We start from the raw sequence: 18,457 nt of genomic DNA on the forward strand, positions 1-18,457 counted from the left end.
GACCCAGAAAGCTTCTTAGTGTCTTTACATTCACCAGTGGGGGTAATTTGGAAATTGCGTCGATTTTTGCTTGATCAACTTCCAATCCTGCCTTGGAGATTTTGTGACCCAAAACTATTCCTTCCTCCACCATAAATTTTCATTTTTCACAATTCAAAACAAGATTTGTCTCTACACATCTCTTCAAAACTTTCTCCAAATTTGTCAAACAGGAGTCATAATTATTGCCGAAAACTGAGAAATCATCCATAAAAACCTCGACTGACTGCTCCAAGTAATCTAAAGAGATTGCCATCATGCATCGTTGAAAAGTGCCTTGTGCATTACAGAGTTCAAATGGCATACGTCGGAATGCGAATATACCTAACGGGCACGTGAAGGTATCTTGTCTTGGTCCTCCGGCACAATTGCTATTTGGTTATACCGTGAATAGTCATCAAGAAAGCAGAAAAATTTGTTCCCCGCAAGTTTGTCCAACATCTGGTCAATGAACGGTAGTGGAAAATGGTCCTTCTTAGTGGCCAAATTTAACTTGCGATAGTCCATGTAGATTCTCCACCCCGTGGTTGTTCTTGTGGGAATCAATTCATTCTTGTCATTAGTAATGACTGTCATCCCCCCTTTCTTTGGGATACATTGCACTGGGCTTACCCAGCTACTATCAGATATTGAGTAGATGACGTCCACATCCAGCCATTTCACTATTTTCTTCTTTACAATCTCCTTCATGGCAGGGTTTAAGCGACGTTGCCTTTGTACTGATCCATTCTTTCCTTCATCCAGACGAATATTTTGCATACAATACGAGGGGCTGATTCTTTGAATATCTGCCAAGGTCCATCCTAAGGCTTTTGCATTGTTTCTCGGGATCCGTATGAGAGCATCTTCTTTCTCCGTACTTAGTGATGTAGAGATGATAACAGGTAATGTATCGTTACTTCCTAACTAAGCATACTTTAAATGCACTGGCAACGACTTTAACTTTAACACAGGGGGCTCTTTTAAAGATGGCTTAATACGCTGCGAAGTCCATTCAGATAACTTCAGTTGTTCGAAATTAGATTCAGCATGAATTGCGGCACATTCTTTCTCCAACACTGTGCCATCTTCAAAATCTTCCTCCTCCATTTCTTTCAGGGGTTCGTGCAGCTATTCTCCCTGTAGTTCTTCGATATATTGGCAGTTTTCTATATCTCCTGGATATTTGAACGCATTGAGTATGTTGAACTTTACCTCTTGATCGTCAACCCGGATGGTCAATTCTCCTTTCTATACATCGATCAATGTTTGCCCTGTGGTGAGAAATGGGCATCCTAGGATGATAGGAATTTCTCTATCTGCCTCATAATCCAATATAACGAAATCTGTGGGGAAGAAAAACTTGTCTACTTGCACGAGAACATCTTCTATCTTGCCCTCCGGAAGCTTTATTGACCTATCGGCTAATTGCAACGTAGTCATGGTTGGCCTAGCTTTGCCGATATCCAGCTTCTTAAAGATTGACAAAGGCATCAAATTTATGCTCGCCCCCAAATCACACAGTGCGTTTCCAACCATCTTCCCTTCTATGGTGCAAGGTAATGTAAAAGTCCTAGGATCCTTCATTTTAGCAGGGAGATTATTTTGAAACAAGGCGCTACACTCATATGTTAGTGCAACTGTTTCATGTTCTCTAATCTTTCTCTTGTTGGTGAGAATATCCTTGAGGAATTTCACATAACTCGACATCTGTTCTAATGCTTCTATTAAGGGAATATTAATTTGCAGTTGTCGAAGAACGTCTAGGAACCTCTAAAATTACTTACTATCGTCTTTCTTTTTAAGCCTGGACGGGAAAGGTGGAGGATCCCGACGCATTTCCTGCTCACTTTGCTGCTTAGTGAGGTCTTGTGCTTGCTGTGTGTTATTGACTGGAGATTGCATTGATTGCAAGTTCAAGTCTTGAGAGACGTCATCTTTTGTAAATAATCTTGCTTCTGAATTGGGTTTACTTTCATTATTTTGTGCTTGGTCATTATCAACAGTTAAATCTGCCGGTATTTTTGCCGCATCTAGTACCTTCAGCGTAATGGGGGCTGTTGTTCTACCGCTCCGCAATGTCACAGCATGACATTGTTCTTTACCTTTTGGCCCCAGCATTCCCAAACTTCCCTGTGGTGTACCAGGCGTTTTGTTCTTTAATTCTCTCACAAGCTAATCTATTTGGTCTTCTAATTCTTTGAGAGAGTCAGCTTGCGATGGTCTCATCGCCTCACTCTTTTCAATGTAATGCTTCAATGACATCTCTAGAGATGAGGTACTACAAGAGGTGTCATATGCAAACAGTTGGTCGCATGGTTATATACCTTGAGAATCACATGTGTTGCAGTCCAGGGTAGTGAAGACCAGAGGGTTGCCTTGATCCTCTTGATAACTGAATTGATAGAAACCATGGCCTTCATGAGCGAGATTCTCATCCAATCCAAAAATTGGGTGATCCCTCCAACCCTGGTTATAGTCATGATGGAACTCGAGACATACGCAGTGGAATTAGGACCTAATTACACTTTAATCTTTTCAAAATAAAGGAAATTAACATGCAATTTGAAAAGGAAAAACAGTAAATTAAAAGGGATAGCATACAACCTTTGAAGCTTCTGAAACCCGCTTTTCCTCGCCGAATCTCGACCCGAACACAGACGGACCACCACTAGAGTTAACCTACTATCCTCTAGACTCAGAACTAGGTTATGGGACCCGGTGGATGAAGAAAACCGAGAGAGAGAAAGAGATGGGAAACAAAGATGGAATTTTGGTTTTGGGTTTTCCTTTTTTTTCTTAGCCCAATTTTAGAAATTTTTTTTTTCAAAATTGGCCAAACTTTTTAAACTAAATTGAAAAGCCCAATTTATAGAAAAAAGCCATGCAACAATTGCATGAACCAAATCCATAAAAACCCAACACCTATAATCCACTATCTTAGTGGGCTTAATGTCTCCACTGTAAGCCAACACATAGCCCACTATTTTGTTAGTGGAATTATCTAACAAAAGTTTGGATTTTCCCACTAACTAGAGTCAAAGGGCAATATAGTCATTTGGTTAAAGTCAAACTTTGAACAAAAAGTCAACATTTTGACTTTTTATGATTTTTTTCATGTTGACTAATTTTGACCTCCCTAGCATGAATCTGCATTCATTTTCTCGAAATTCAAATCACATTTGAATATAAGGTTGGTCGAAGTTTGACTTGTCAAAGTCAAAAAGTCAACTCTTTGACTTTTTACAACTTTGACCATTTCCATCATTTCTGAGCTTCCGAAAATGAATGTATTCATATTCTTGATATTTAAATCACATTTAAATATTAAAGCTATATCTCTAAACTGAAAAACCCGACCACTATATCACATATACTTGTCAGTTTCTCTCTCTTTACCTAATTCGAACAATTTGAATTATTCTATCATACTGTTCTAAGTTTATTCCATATGAGCTAGTAGGGGAACCTAATGAACCTATAGATCATGGGCTCCAACGATTCGAGATTAGCTGGCTAAACTCTTTAGATGGAGCTAATCAACATTTGTTAACTAACGGGTCATTCCACTAGAGTCCTGTAGTTGCACTCCCGTCACTATAGATATATTTGTGTCCATTTGATATAACCATGATTAGTAAGCTAATCCTTCACAAGTTGTTATTAATCTCGACTGGGTCATAAATACTGTTTTACCGCCGAGACTACATCTTATTCCTTATGTTCCACTGATCCTCTAATGAACAATTAGTTTAAGGTCCAACCTATAAACTGAATTCCTCTCGGGCCAAGAAGAGGGTGGGGCCCCTTTTTAAAGACCTATATTCAGTACTAAAGCGAACAACCTATCTACTATCCCTATAATGGGTAGGAGTGAATTTCGTCTTGCACCCTATGTTCACAGCTATCCATCGGATCTTACCCCTGAAATTAGAGGCTTATTGGGCCAGCGACATTGAGCTGCCCTCACCTATCTAGATCTAAGGATAATTTCGAGTGGATAGGAGTTCATAGTTGGCTCAGGATTAAGATTAAGTTACCTAGGTCATCAATTAACAAAATAGTCAGCTTTATACATAAAACGACATTTAGAACGTAAAAAGTGACTATTTTATGGTTCAATCTTATATAAACTCTTTACATAGGATGCCCCCACTCATATATCTTTATATGAACGATTCAGAATCATATCGTTTGTGTTAACTACAAAGTGGGCCGCATCCATAGTGTCCCCAGAATAACGCGCCCAATCTTATTCATATACTATAGATCATTTTGGCTATATATTTGAATTTGATCCACCTTTATGTCACTACATAAAGTTCAAACTACATTAAATAGCCTTAGGACCTTAGTTTATTGGATTCAAAATTACAATTTCAATAACAACTTTATCAAAAAACAAAACAGAATATGTTTATTAATTTACAAACAACGAGTTTTAGGACATAAAATCCATGAAACTCCCACTTGGACTAAAACTCCTAGTGAAGTATCACAATGTTGAATTTAAGTGAGAAATATATGAGTACAATAAACATATGAATATAATAAACTAGGGCATATACCCAAAGGTTCTCCCACTTGTCCTAGTTTACAAACTTCGTAGACTTAGACTCTGTAGATGACCTTCAAACACTTTAGCCATGAGGGCCTTTGTAAAATAATCAACAATGTTTTGCTCAGAAGATATCTGGGACACTACAACGTCTCCACGATGTACAATCTCCCGAATCAGATGGTATTTGCACTCAATATGCTTGTCGCACTTGTGGCTTCTTGGTTCTCTTGAATTTGCAACTGCACCACTATTATCACAATATATGATGATAGGCAGATGCATATTTGGAACAACTTCCAAATCTGTCAAGAATTTCCTCAACCATACTGCTACATTTGCTGCTTCACAAGCAACTATGCATACAGCTTCCATTGTGGAGTTCGCAATACATTTTTGCTTCACATTTCTCCACACTACTGCTCCTCCGTTAAGGTGAACACTGATCTAGATATAGACTTTCTAGCATCTTTATCAGTTTGAAAATCAGAGTCAGTGTATCCAGTAAAGATAAAATCCTTAGTACCATACACGAGCATGTAGTTCCTCGTTCTTCTAAGATACTTGAGGATATTTTTAACGGCAGTCCAATGACCATATCCAGGATTGGATTGATACCTACTGACTACCCCTACTGCGTAGCATATGTCAGGTCTAGTACATAACATTGCATACATCAGGCTTCCTACTGCAGAAGCATAGGGAATGCATCTCATATCCTCAACCTCTTGAGGTGTGTTAGGACATTGATCCTTTGACAAATGAATTCAAAATCTGTAAGGTAACAGACCTCTTTTGGAATTTTGCATCTTATACCTAGACAACATTTTGTCTATATAAGTTGCTTGAGACATGGCTAGTGTTCTGTTTTTGCGGTTCCGAATAATCTGAATCCCGAGAACATACTGCGTATTTCCTAAATCTTTCATTTGGAACTACATTGCTAGCCATTTCTTGATGTCAGTTAGGTAATCTACTTCGTTCCCAATGAGTAGAATATCGTCAACATATAAAACTAAGAATGCTATAGTAGAATTGACGATCTTCTTGTAAACACAAGGCTCGTCAACATTCTGTTCAAAGCCATAAGATTTGATCGTAGTATCAAATCTTATATTCCAAGATCTAAAAGCTTGTTTCAACCCATAAATGGATTTTTCAAGCTTACAAACCTTTTGTTCTTGACCTTGTGCAATAAACCCCTCTAGTTGAGCCATATAGATACTCTCCTTAAGATCGCTGTTTAAAAAGGCTGTCTTGACATCCATCTTCCAAATTTCATAGTCATAAAAGGTGGCAATGGATAAGAGTATTCTAATCTACTTAAGCATGGCAACGGGAGAGAAAGTTTCTTCATAGTCCACTTCTTCTCTCTGGGTATAACCCTTTGCCACAAGTCGAGCCTTAAAAGTCTATACTTTACTAGCTTGGTCTCGTTTTCTCTTGTAGATCTACTTACAACCAATTGGTTTTACATCATTTGATTGATCTATAAGTTCCCAGACAGAATTAAAGTACATAGACTCCATTTCGAGGTCCATGGGTTTGACCCACTGATCACAGTCCACATCTTTTATCGCCTGTTTATAGGTCGATGGATCCTCTATGCAGTCATCAGGTATGACAACTTGTATTTCTGTTAAACCCAAGTAACGGTTAGGCTGATGAACAACCCTCCCATTACGTCGAGGCATTCTCAACTCTTGAGAAAGATGTGACTGACCAGATGTACTAGTTTTATCTACCACTTTAGTAGATGAACTAGCTCTATCTGTAGCATTTTTGGAAGTTTCATTCAATAATAGTCTACTACGAGGTTGATGACTTCTTATCTGGTCTTTCTCTAATAATGTGGCATTTGTCGATACAAATACGTTATTCTCTTGAGGATCATAAAATAGACCACCTTTTGTTTCTTCTGAATAACCTATAAATAGGCATAGTTTTGAACGACGTTCCAATTTTTTAGCATTTTGCACCAACATGTGTGTCGGGCATCCCCAAATCCTAAAGTGATGTCAACTACCTTTACGGCCTTTCCATAGCTCATAAGGTATTTCTGAAACACTTTTAGAGGGAATGTTATTTAAAATATAGACAGCAGTCTCTTATGCATGTCCCCAAAAGGAATTAGATAACTCAGCAAAGCTCATCATTGAGCGAACCATGTCCAACAAAGTTCTGTTTCTTTTTTCAGATACACCCTTCTACTGAGGCATATTAGGTGCAGAGAGTTATGACTTGATTCCATGTTCTATCATACAGTCCTAGAATCTTAAGTCTATGTACTCCCTACCTCGATCTGATCGTAATGTCTAAATTGTTTTACCTAACTGGTTCTCAACTTTAGCCTTATATTCCTTGAACTTTTCAAAAGAATTAGACTTGTGATGCATTAGGTAAATATGACCATACCTTGAATAACCATTAATAAAACTGATGAAATATTCATACCCACCTCGAGCTTTGACATTCATCGGTCCACAGAGGTCCGAATGTATAAGCTCTAAGGGTATTGTGGCTCTGAGACCTTTTCCAATAAAAGATCTCTTAGTCAGTTTTCCCTCAAGACAAGACTCACATGGAGGTAAAGAATTGTCTTCTAACTGATTTAGGAGTCCATTCTTAACCAATCTCTCAATCCTATTGAGATTTATATGACCAGGTCTTAAGTGCCATAGATAGACATTAGAAAAAACTTTTTTTCTTTTATTCTGAGTTTCAGCTGTTCTAAACATCTCAGTATTTAAGACAAATTTTGCTTTAGTTGGTCTTATTTTATATAAGTTGTTTTCAGGTATAGCATAACAAATTTGAATACCTTTTCTGAAAATGAACGCTTCATTAACTTCAAAAGATATTTTATACATTTGTTCCATAATACAAGCGATAGATATTAAATTCCTCTTCATAAGAGGTGCATACAAAACATTTTTAAGTACTAAATATCTATCTTCAAAATACAACTTCAGATCTTTCACTGCTTCGGCCGAGACAACCTCTCTTGTTCCAACTTTGAGGGTGATCTCGCCTTCTTTAAGCTTTTTCCAGGAACTAGTTTCCTGAAAAGAGAAGCAAATATGATTAGTGGCTCCTAAATCCAATATCCAAGTTGAGGTATCATCCTCCACTAAACATGTCTCAGCAACTAGTAAATCATATTTACCTTGTGCTTATTTGAAGGCAGGGGCCTGAGGACATTCCTCAGTTAAGACAAATCTCAGGTCATCTATTACTAGTGTTGAATTCATATTGTTTTTCCATGTTGAGTAATTATCGCCCTTTTTTTTCTCGGAAGCTAAGAGTTGATCTAGAGAGCTAGTCATGCTGAAAAGAAACATATCCTTATTAGTAAAAAATATTAATCTTTTAAATCCAATCAAGTTTAACAAAAAAAAAAAAAAAAAAAACTAATAATGTACCCTTCATTATTATATTTTGCAACGATATTTCAATGGTTTAGAATAACCTCCACCGAGGGGTGATCGACTATTCCTCCATTGAACTAAGACTATCTTGACTAGATACTATCACCAGAATAACTCTTATTCCTATAGTAACTCAGTTATCGCTACTTTGGTCAAGAATTTACTAACACTTAGTAATTCTCGTAAGTGTGACCCTCCATTTTCAGACCTCAAAGATCGAAATCATTATGCTCCCGAAGTTGGAAAGACAAGAATGAAAACATACCTGAGAGACCCTATCTATTTCTAGAGTTCGCGGTGTTCCAAATCCTATAATACAGCCCTCTTATTGGTAAGGTCACTCCAGGGCAGACATGTAGGCACATTATAGGAATCTCATGGTGTGACCTAATGGAAGAGACCATAGGATGTGTTGACACACTTCCTTCTCCTACTTACTATAAACAACTTCCCCTATTCACCTTGGTATTGACTCATGCAATCACTCTCCGAATGGAGTCCGCTCCCAGAGCGGCCCAAAGCCAAGTATGAATCTCACGGTGTGAACTCTCAGGGACGCTTGAGCTAAAAGTACATTACTTCTCTCCAGCTGAAGTGTTCTAGATGGTTAGGGTATAAAATACTTAGTGATACATTTTGGCTAACTAAAACATATCATCAGTCTAGGTGATTCATCCGAGTATAACTTTTATACTGGATTTTTAACCTACGATGTCTAGGTGATAAACAAATTTTATTACCTCACACCGCTCATGCATGCTCATAAAACCGGTTTAACCTAACTCAGACACCGACTCGATCTCCAGGTAGTAGGTGTTCCATGAACCGTCAACTTAAAAACCTTCAACCTTAGTCATCTTATCTAACTTTTTGCCAAGATCTTGTCGAGTGAGTTCTCTTGTAACTTCGGTTTTACAAGATATCGACCTATTTTCTATGAAAATTGGGATTGCTCGATGGTTAACCCTAAGTGAGCATGCATCTTATCTTTGTTATAGATTTTAGAAGTCTAGGTTATTTTATAACAATTATAAAATAAATTATAACAATTATAACCCTAGAGCATTCATATATAACATGCTTCCTTCAATCAAACATGCTTTTCCTATGGTGGGGTTTTAAAACTATATGGCATACCATATGCACGTATAATCAAACAACAATATACATCACATGCATAATAGGTAAACAACACTAAAGTGGACCGATTTTGGCATTAAAAACAAACAAATAACTAATTTATTACAAAATTCAGCAACCAGCTTCCCGGAATCGGCTTCAAACACTTTGAACCATCTTGAACCGGCAAAAAAAACTCTCGAACCGGCCCAAAAACTCCAAAAATCAAGTTGAACTGGTTAAACCGGCTCAACCAGGTCAAACAGACCAGTCCAGACCGTCTGGACCAGCTAGTCAATGGTCGTTGGTGCAGTCAACGGAGGCGCAGGTCGGATCCACGGGTCGTAGGCGAACGACGCACGCGAGATAACTTTGGGTGGAGAATTGGGTCGGGTCGATGGAATAAGCCAAATATTTACTTGACAGCTGGCGCACGCGAGTCTTCTCCAAACTAGGTCGGATCTAGGCTGCGAGTCGGGTCTGGGAGCTCTTCTCTCGGGTCTGTGGTCAATCTCGGGTCTGTGAGCCATTTTTCCTCCATTTTTGCTACTGTTCTCTCTCCCGGAATCAAGAAATTACAACCTAATTTCAACTCTAATGACTCCAACAAATTTATAGACCCTTTTTCACACATGAATGCTCATAAACAAGTGAACAATTACAAATTTCCACAAGAAATTTAAAAGAAAAAAATGCCAAAATCATAGTAAAACCACTTTAGTCCCCGTTTCATTCAACACTTGAATAGATAGGAAAAAAAACACCCACCAAAAGCAATTGAGCATAATTCTAGTATGCTCTGATACCACATGATGGAACCCGAGACATACGCAGTGGAATTAGGACCTAATTACACTCTAATTGCTTCTAAATTAAAAGAAAATAGCATGCAATTTGAAGAGGAAAAACAGTAAATTAAAAGGGATAGCATACAACCTTTGAAGCTTCCGAAACCCGCTTTTCCTTGCTGAATCTTGACCCGAACACGAACGGACCACACTAGAGGTAACCTACTATCCTCTGGACTCAGAACTGGGTTGTGGGACCCGGTGGATGAAGAAAACCGAGAGAGAGAAAGAGATGGGAAACAAAGATGGAATTTTGGTTTTGGGTTTTCCTTTTTTTTCTTAGCCCAATTTTAGAAAAACAATTTTTCAAAATTGGCCAAACTTTTTAAACTAAATTGAAAAGCCCAATTTATAATGAACCAAATCCATAAAAACCCAACACCTATAATCCACTATCTTAATGGGCTTAATGTCTCCACTATAAGCCAACACCTAGCCCACTATTTTGTTAGTGGAATTATCTAACAAAAGTTTGGATTTTCCCACTAACTATAGTCAAAGCGCAAAATAGTCATTTAGTCAAAGTCAAACTTTGACCAAAAAGTCAACATTTTGACTTTTTATGATTTTTTTTCGTGTTGACTAATTTTGACCTCCCGAGCATGAATCTGCATTCATTTTCTCAAAATTCAAATCACATTTGAATATAAGGTCGGTCAAAGTTTGACTTGTCAAAGTCAAAAAGTTAACTCTTTGACTTTTTACATCTTTGACCATTTCCATCATTTCCGAACTTCCGAAAATGAACATATTCATATTTTTTATATTTAAATCAAATTTAAATATTAAAGCTATATCTCTAAATTGAAAAACCCGACCACTATATCACATATACTTGTCGGTTTCTCTCTCTTTACCTAATTCGAACAATTCAAATTATTCTATCATACTGTTCTTAGTTTATTCCATATGAGCTAGTAGAGGAACCTAATGCACCTATAGATCATGGGCTCCAACGATATAAGATTAGCTGGCTAAACTCTTTAGACGGAGCTAATCAACATTCGTTAACTAACGGATCATTTCACTAGAGTCCCGTAGTTGCACTCCACTCACTATAGTTATATTTGTGTCCATTTGATATAACCATAACTAGTAAGCTAATCCTACATAGGTTGTTCATAATCTCGGCTGGGTTATAAAAACCGTTTTACCCCCGAGACTACATCTTATTCCTTAAGTTTCATTGATCCTCTAATGAACAATTGGTTTAAGGTCCAACCTATAAACTGAATCCCTCTCGAGCCAAGGAGAGGGTGGGGCCCCTTGTTCAAGACCTGGATTCAGTACTAAAAGGAACAACCTATCTACTATCCCTATAACAGGTAAGAGTGAATTTCGTCTTGCACGTTATGTTCCCAACTATCCACCAGATCTTACCCTTGAAATGGGAGGCTTATTGGGCCAGCAACATTGAGCTGCCCTCACCTATGCAGATCTGAGGATAATTCCGAGTGGACAGGAGTTCATAGTTAGCTTAGGATTAAGATTAAGTTACCTAGGTCATCAATTAACGAAATAGTTAGTTTTATACATAAACGGCATTTAGAACGTAAAAGGTGACTATTTCATAGTTCAGTCTTATGTAAATTTTTTACATAGAATGCCCCCACTCACATATCTCTATATAAACGATTCAGGATCACATCGTTTGTACTAACTACAAAGTGGGCCGCATCCATAATGTCCCCAGAATAAGGCGTCCAACCTTATTCATATACTATAGACCATTTTGACTATATATTTGAACTTGATCCACCTTTATGTCACTACATAATGTTCAAACTATATTAAATAGCCTCAGAACCTTAGTTTATTGGATTCAAGATTACAATTTCAATAACAACTTTATCGAAAAACAAAATAGAATATGTTTATTAATTTACAAACTACGAGTTTTAGGACATAAAATCTAATAGGTCATTGCCCCATGATTCATCATAAACAACATATACGGGTTGTTGAGTCCATGGGCAGGCGTCTCTCAGATGCTCTTCTCCCCATAGCATGCGATCCATTACGGTTGTGTGACTCACTGCATTAATCTGTGTTGTGCCCTGGGAAAGAATTCTCTGCTGATCAGCTACCGTCTAGAGGAGTGAGGTCATCATGGTCATTTGTTCGACCAATGCCCTCATTGTGTTTGTCGGCACATCGGCTCTTTCTACTTGTTCTTGCTCCAGACCTCTTACCTCAAACCCAATATCAACCCATTCATTAGAGGGTCGCGATATGCGATCCAATATATTCTTTGCTTCTGTATATGTCTTATTCATTAATCCTCCTTCTGCAGAGGAGTCGGCAACTGCTTGCGTTGACTGGTCCAGGTCATTGTAAAAGGTTTCCATCAAAATACTATTAGGGATCCCTATATGCAGACAGTTATTTACTAACTGTCGGAATCACACCCAAGTGGTGCTCAAGGTTTCATAGTTCTTTTGTTCAAAATTCAAGATCTTCCTTCACCTGTGTACGTTGACTGATTGAGGAAAGAACCTGTTCATGAACCTATCAACCAACTGTTCCCATCCATGAATTTCGCCCGATTCTAATGCTTGAGCCCACCTCTTTGCTTCATCCTGCAACGTGTACGAGAATAGATACATTTTAAGGCTTTCTTGAGTTATACCAGGTAGGGAGAATGCGCTACACATGCTGCGAAATTAGTTAAATGTGCATGTGGGTCTTCTCCCAGTAATCCTCCGAATTGTCCCACATTCTGAATCATTTGCAGCATGATTGATTTTAGTTCAAATCTTGAATTCCTCTAAACTACTGGTCTTGAAATCCCTGGTGAAAAATTGTAAAAATCTGGCACTGCATATTCCCTCATAGTGATGTTCTGATTAGTGGCAAGAAAAATAGGATCTTGCACTGGTAAATCTCCCCTCAGGTTTCCAGCAGGTGCCATGTTCTCTTCAGGCATACTTCTTCACCAATAAATTCAGCCATGATGAAGTCTGCGCGAAGAATACACTTGATCTCTTGGTACACTTAGAATTACCAGATTAATCCAGCACTATAAGCCGTTAGACTGCTTTTTGCATTGAACAGTCAGTACAAAGAGATCTGTCCTACATAAACATGAAAATATTCAACATTAACCATTAACCAATTCCTCGGAAACGATGCCATAAACTTGTCACGAGTTCGGTATGTATGATATTTAATGCTCATGATGATTCGATACTACTACGATTTAAGCGTTAATTAGAGATGCTCAAGTAGTATGCCCTGTGTTGTCACAAGTTTCCTTACGATGGAACCAAGTGTAATTCCACTGCAAGTTTCTCGGTGTGATCCGAGGTCGAACACGGGGAAATGGTGTGTTAACTTGAAGAAATACAAGTTATTTATGCCATCTTATCTAGATATTGCGACCAAAAGTGAGGAAGTATACGCTAATTGTATGTAAATTAACTTAGTTTGATAATGATTTCAAATGCTTGCAATAAAATCCACTAATGCCAAAAGACAGAGAATATGGCGAAAATTTACTCTATTTTGTAGGAAGACAAAAGTCACCACTTACGCCCAAGGCTCGAGAGAACCACATCAATGCATCTCTATCACCATTGCGGCAACTAAACGTCATTGCACAGACATTCATTGAAGAAACGGTGCAATGCGATTGTCGATGTTGATTTCTAATACAACAGCTTGCGGTTGAAAAAACAAACGTTGCATGCGAACCTGCGATCGAGTGATGCAAATGAGCAATGCAATAGTGGGAGATTCAGACGCACGTACAGCTAACGGTTGTGCACAATTGATGGTCTGATTGCATAACAGAAGGAATAAAATCCCTCCATCTTCGGAATTTCCATAACCAACAGTGGGGCCCACTTGGCTGAAGTCAAAGCTATTATGCCTATAAATACCCCGAGGATTCAATGAAAATTTATGCTATTCGATCTAAGCAAAGTGCTGCTAGATTAAAGAGAGAAAAGAGCTTAGCTGAGTGCTACAAAGTAAAATCCGGGAAGAAGAAGAGATAAGGCCGAAAGGTGTAATCTCCGTTCACCCTGTCAATATCCCCGAGCGAAGCTCTGTTCAAGGACTCTACTACCAGAGGAGCCAGCCTGAGAGGGAAGCTCATCCCACCATCTATCCATCCATAACCGGCAAGCAGATCTTCATCAATCGGTGACCAAGACATTGGCGCCTGATTGTCCTTTTTCTACCCTTCTACGTATTCCATGTTCCTTCTATCTTTCTATTCATTCATCATATATCAAACTCTCAATAGAAATATTAGTAGTTTCGATATAATTCCTTATTCGTCTTCTGTCTTTCACTGTGCACCTGTTATTCACTTTCTTCACTATGTTTTTCTAATCTTTTGATAAGTATTATAAATATCTAAAGACTTAATGTAAATTAAAGTTATGTAATACGTTTAGCTAAAGCATGCTGGACGACATCTTCACCTGTGAGAGAAGATGTGAAGATGCCATTCTGATCTATCGAGAGAAGGTCAGAAGAGTGCGTTAACTAAAGCGAGTAGTACTTCCAGACATGGAAGCAACCTTGCATTCATTATGTCGAACTCTAGTATCCATGCAGACATGCAGGAGATGCGGCCGATCACTGAAAGGTGTACGCCATGAGAAAAACAGAAAAGTATTTGTACCTTTACTTTCATTAAGAGCTTGCAATAATTTGTATACTTATCTTTCTTTTCTTTTCTCCCCATAAGACTTGTCACCGCAAACCATGTGTTTGCACAGCCTTCACAGCTAGCCTTAATCTTAGCATCTTGTACATGTAACCTGTATCGAATACATCTAGTTTAGGTTTACTGTATTTTTACCGCATTTACTTTACTTTTATTTTATGTAATTACTTTTGTACACAACACAATTCAAAGATTTGAAAAATCGATCACATAACATCATGAAAACACCGCATTAAACCGGTACCATATTTCCCAGTGTTCGACCTCAGATTACACCAAGAAACTTGCTATGGAATTACACTTGGTTTCATCCTAAGGAAACTTGTGGCACAGTAGGGTATACTACCGAATCTCAATAAACATCGCATAATCAGTAGTAGTATCACATTGCATGCATCGCATAACACTTCTATCAGTCAATAAATTTATATATGCGTTAAAAGTGACAACAAGTTTATGGCGCCGTTGTCAGGGAAATAACTGGTCAACGGTTTATTGTTTGAGTGTTTTTTTTTTGTTGTTTTGTAGGACAGATCTCATTGTACTGATTGTTCAATGTGGAGAGCAGCTTGATGGTGTATGAGTTCTGGTGCTGAACCAGAATTTATCGCGAACTCTGAGATCGAGCGAACCTTCCACGCAAGGAATCGGCATAAGAGAGCAGCAATGGCAAATAATAACGAGGCAATACCTGAGAACCAAGGGATGGCGCGGCTAGCCCAGGACCCTGTATTCTTGGCAGCTAATCGCAATATCCCAATGAGGGACTACGCAACGGCTAACTTATATGACTTCTCGCCAGGCATATCAAGGCCGACTGTTGAAGAGAATGCCAGATTCGAAATCAAGCCGGTCATGCTTCAAATGATCTAGAATGCGGGCCAGTTTGGGGGTCATGCTTCAAATGATCCAGAATTCTCCATTCCTGGCATCACTCATGAGAATATCAGACTGTATTTATTCCCTTACACCTTAAGGGACGAGGCGAAGAAGTGGGCATACTCACTGGAGCCCAACAAGATTACTTCATGGGGGCAGTTAGTAGAGAGGTTCATGAAAAATTTCTTCCCACCAGCCGTTAACGCAAGGAGACTAAAGGATGTGTTGAACTTTGAGCAGAAAGAAAATGAGCCATCCAAGGAAATCCCTTCAGCAACACCTACAACCTAGGTTGGAGAAGTCATCCTAATTTTGGATAGGGTGGCAATCCTAACCAAGGGGGGCCTATGAACCATCAAGGAGGCAATATGGGCAATTTTCACCCGCATCAAGGGCAACCAAGACCTCAGAACCAGCAACCCTCATCATCAACATCAAACGCCTCGGGAGGATCCTTAGAGTCACTGCTAAAGCAATACATGGATAAAAATGATGTGGTGATGCAGGCTCAAGCATCCTTCATAAGAAACTTAGAGATCCAGGTGGGCTAGTTGGCATCAAAACTAAGAAGCCAAGCACTAGGGATGCTGCCCAACAATTCAGAAGCCCCGGGATCAACTGGAAAAGAACAATGTCAATGAGGACATTGAAGCAGGCAAGCTTAACTGCCTGCGATGATGTGGACCACGATTATTTTGAATCAACGAATTTTTCGATCCATATCCTGATCAACCCTTTATCTCTTTTCAATCAACTTATTTTTTGAATTTATGTTTTTGGTTAATTCTCTTTTAAGCATTTAATCCAGACTTTATTTTATTCTTGCCATTATTTTTAGCATTTAATTTGTTCTTGCATTTAAGTTGCTTTTGTAGTTAGTGTATACATTGATGAATGAATGATTGGATTGGAAGAAAATTTATTGTAAAAAGACAAGAAAGGTGTAGATAGAATTAAATGAAGCAATAAATGAGAGAGCAGAACTCTTTAATGGACGCATGTTGTGTATAATAGGAATGCTTTGCAAACATCTAACTCAACTATACTAAGTTGAAGGTGGTGCTCGCATATGATTTTTGCTCCACCTTGGTATCCTCTAGAACTGTGTTGATCAAGGAAATGTGTTGCAGGGTCGTATGCGTTGATGTCTATCTTCAATAGAATTATAGTTGCGTTAATGAGTACAATGCGTTGTAATCAACTTTGTGTCCATTCGAATAAAATATTAAAAAGTATTGTCTAGTAAAATGGAAGGAAGTCCAAACGATTCGTATCCTGAGCATTTAAACCTTTGTAGACGAAAGGACGTTCCTCTGAAAATTCCATAATTACAGAAGGTGGAACGACGTGCCTGTTGGACTGCCCAAGATTAGGTGCCTCGCAAATTGCAGTGGGCCCCCACTCGGCCCAACCTATAAATAAGACTTTCCCCTTCATTTGAAACTCTTTACCTACATTCATAAACCCTAAGTTCTTTTTGCTCTCAGTCTTCTGGAATCACCAAACCTTAACTCAGATAACCATTTTCATCCCAAACAACCTCAACGGCCGCCAAACCCATGCCCGTTCATCTTCACCCTCTGCCAACGATCAGGCAGCCATACGAGAGGCAGCATTTCTGGCTTCCAGTCTCCGGCTGGCCGCCCAACCTCGTCATGCCCCAGCACCTCCATAAGACCTCGGAGACACTCGTTGCCCTCAAGACCCATTGTGTTCCAAAGAGTGGCAGCGCTGAAAGCCTGCTAACTCCGGCCGTGTCCATTGAAAGTGAAAGAAAGAGAAGAGATGACACGAAGGTTTTTGGAAACATCCTGAGCACTTTGGAGCAAGGAGGAGGCTTGCCTGAGGCTGAGGTTATGAATAAACCACTGCCTACGGAGGAGGAGACGGTGGTTGCGTTGGTTGAAGCCAGAAAGGACGAAGCCACCAAGGATGGAATAATGGTGGTGGTGGAGGAAGCAGTGGAAGAAGTGGTGGAAGAAGTAATCAAAGCAGTGGAAGTTGTGATCAAGGAAGCAATTGAGGCTGAGATTGCAATGGAGGAAACTAGAGAAGAAGTTGTTGTGGCAATGACATCCGAAATTGCAGTAATAGAGGTGGTGGACGCATTGCCTAAAGAAACTCAACTTGAAGAGTCAAAAGCTGTAGAAGTGAAGGCAGCAGTTGAAGTTTGGAAAGAAAAAAATAAGAAGAAGAGAAGCCGGGAGCATAAGGAAGGAAGGGCTGAATCTTCACGTCATCGTAAGTCAAAGAAAGACAAAGAAAAGAGACATGATGATGAAGATGGGGAAGCTATAAGGAAGAGAAAAGAAGAGAAAGAAGAGAGAAGAATGCGCCAAAGTGAAAGAAGGCGCTTGAAAGAAGAAGAGAAAGCAGCGCAACAGGCTGCCAACCCTGCGAAGGATGGAGAATCAACCTCCGTTAGGGAAGATCAAGGGGAACAAGCTCAACCAATGGAACCACCGCAACCTGAAACAGTGCTGCCAATTGTAGCGGATGAGAATGAAGAAACTAAAGGAACCCCTCTGATGCGGCGTCGCAGGAAGAATGTGTCGCAAGGGTCTAAGATCGACCCTCAAAGGTTATTTTGGCATTGGAACAAGAAGAAAGGAAAAGAAGAAGAAGAAGAAGAAAAACAAGAAAAGATGGAGCAGGGCAAGCTCATAATCGCAGAAGGGAATGGGCGAAGAAGGATCGAGTTTGAAGAAATGAAGAGAAAAAATGAGCTTGCCCGGTTATAAGCAATTAAGAAGTGTGAAGAGGATCAACGCCTACTATTGGTCTCTACGCAGTTTGAAGATGAATTTGAGAGGGAAGAGAAGGAAGAAGAAGAAAATGAAAGGAGGAAGAAGGAAGAGAAGGAAAGAAGATTAAAGGAAGAAAAGAAAAGGAAGCGCGAGGCCAACGAGCGGCGCCTATGAAAAAGTAA

The 18,457-nt window shown here is 39.1% G+C and overlaps 1 protein-coding gene across 1 annotated transcript; it reads right to left on the bottom strand.

Annotated features, from left to right (window-relative positions):
* Window positions 1-1,269: 1,269 nt before the first annotated feature.
* Window positions 1,270-1,728, bottom strand: LOC120084566 (uncharacterized). Its single transcript, XM_039040369.1, has one exon. It carries the CDS (start codon window positions 1,726-1,728, stop codon window positions 1,270-1,272), a length of 459 nt encoding a protein of 152 aa, XP_038896297.1.
* Between the last annotated feature and the right edge of the window lie 16,729 nt (window positions 1,729-18,457).

This window comes from Benincasa hispida, chromosome 9, assembly GCF_027475165.1.
Source record: "Benincasa hispida cultivar pf3 chromosome 9, pf3_genome.v1.1, whole genome shotgun sequence".
In the NCBI taxonomy this organism is placed as follows: domain Eukaryota; kingdom Viridiplantae; phylum Streptophyta; class Magnoliopsida; order Cucurbitales; family Cucurbitaceae; genus Benincasa; species Benincasa hispida.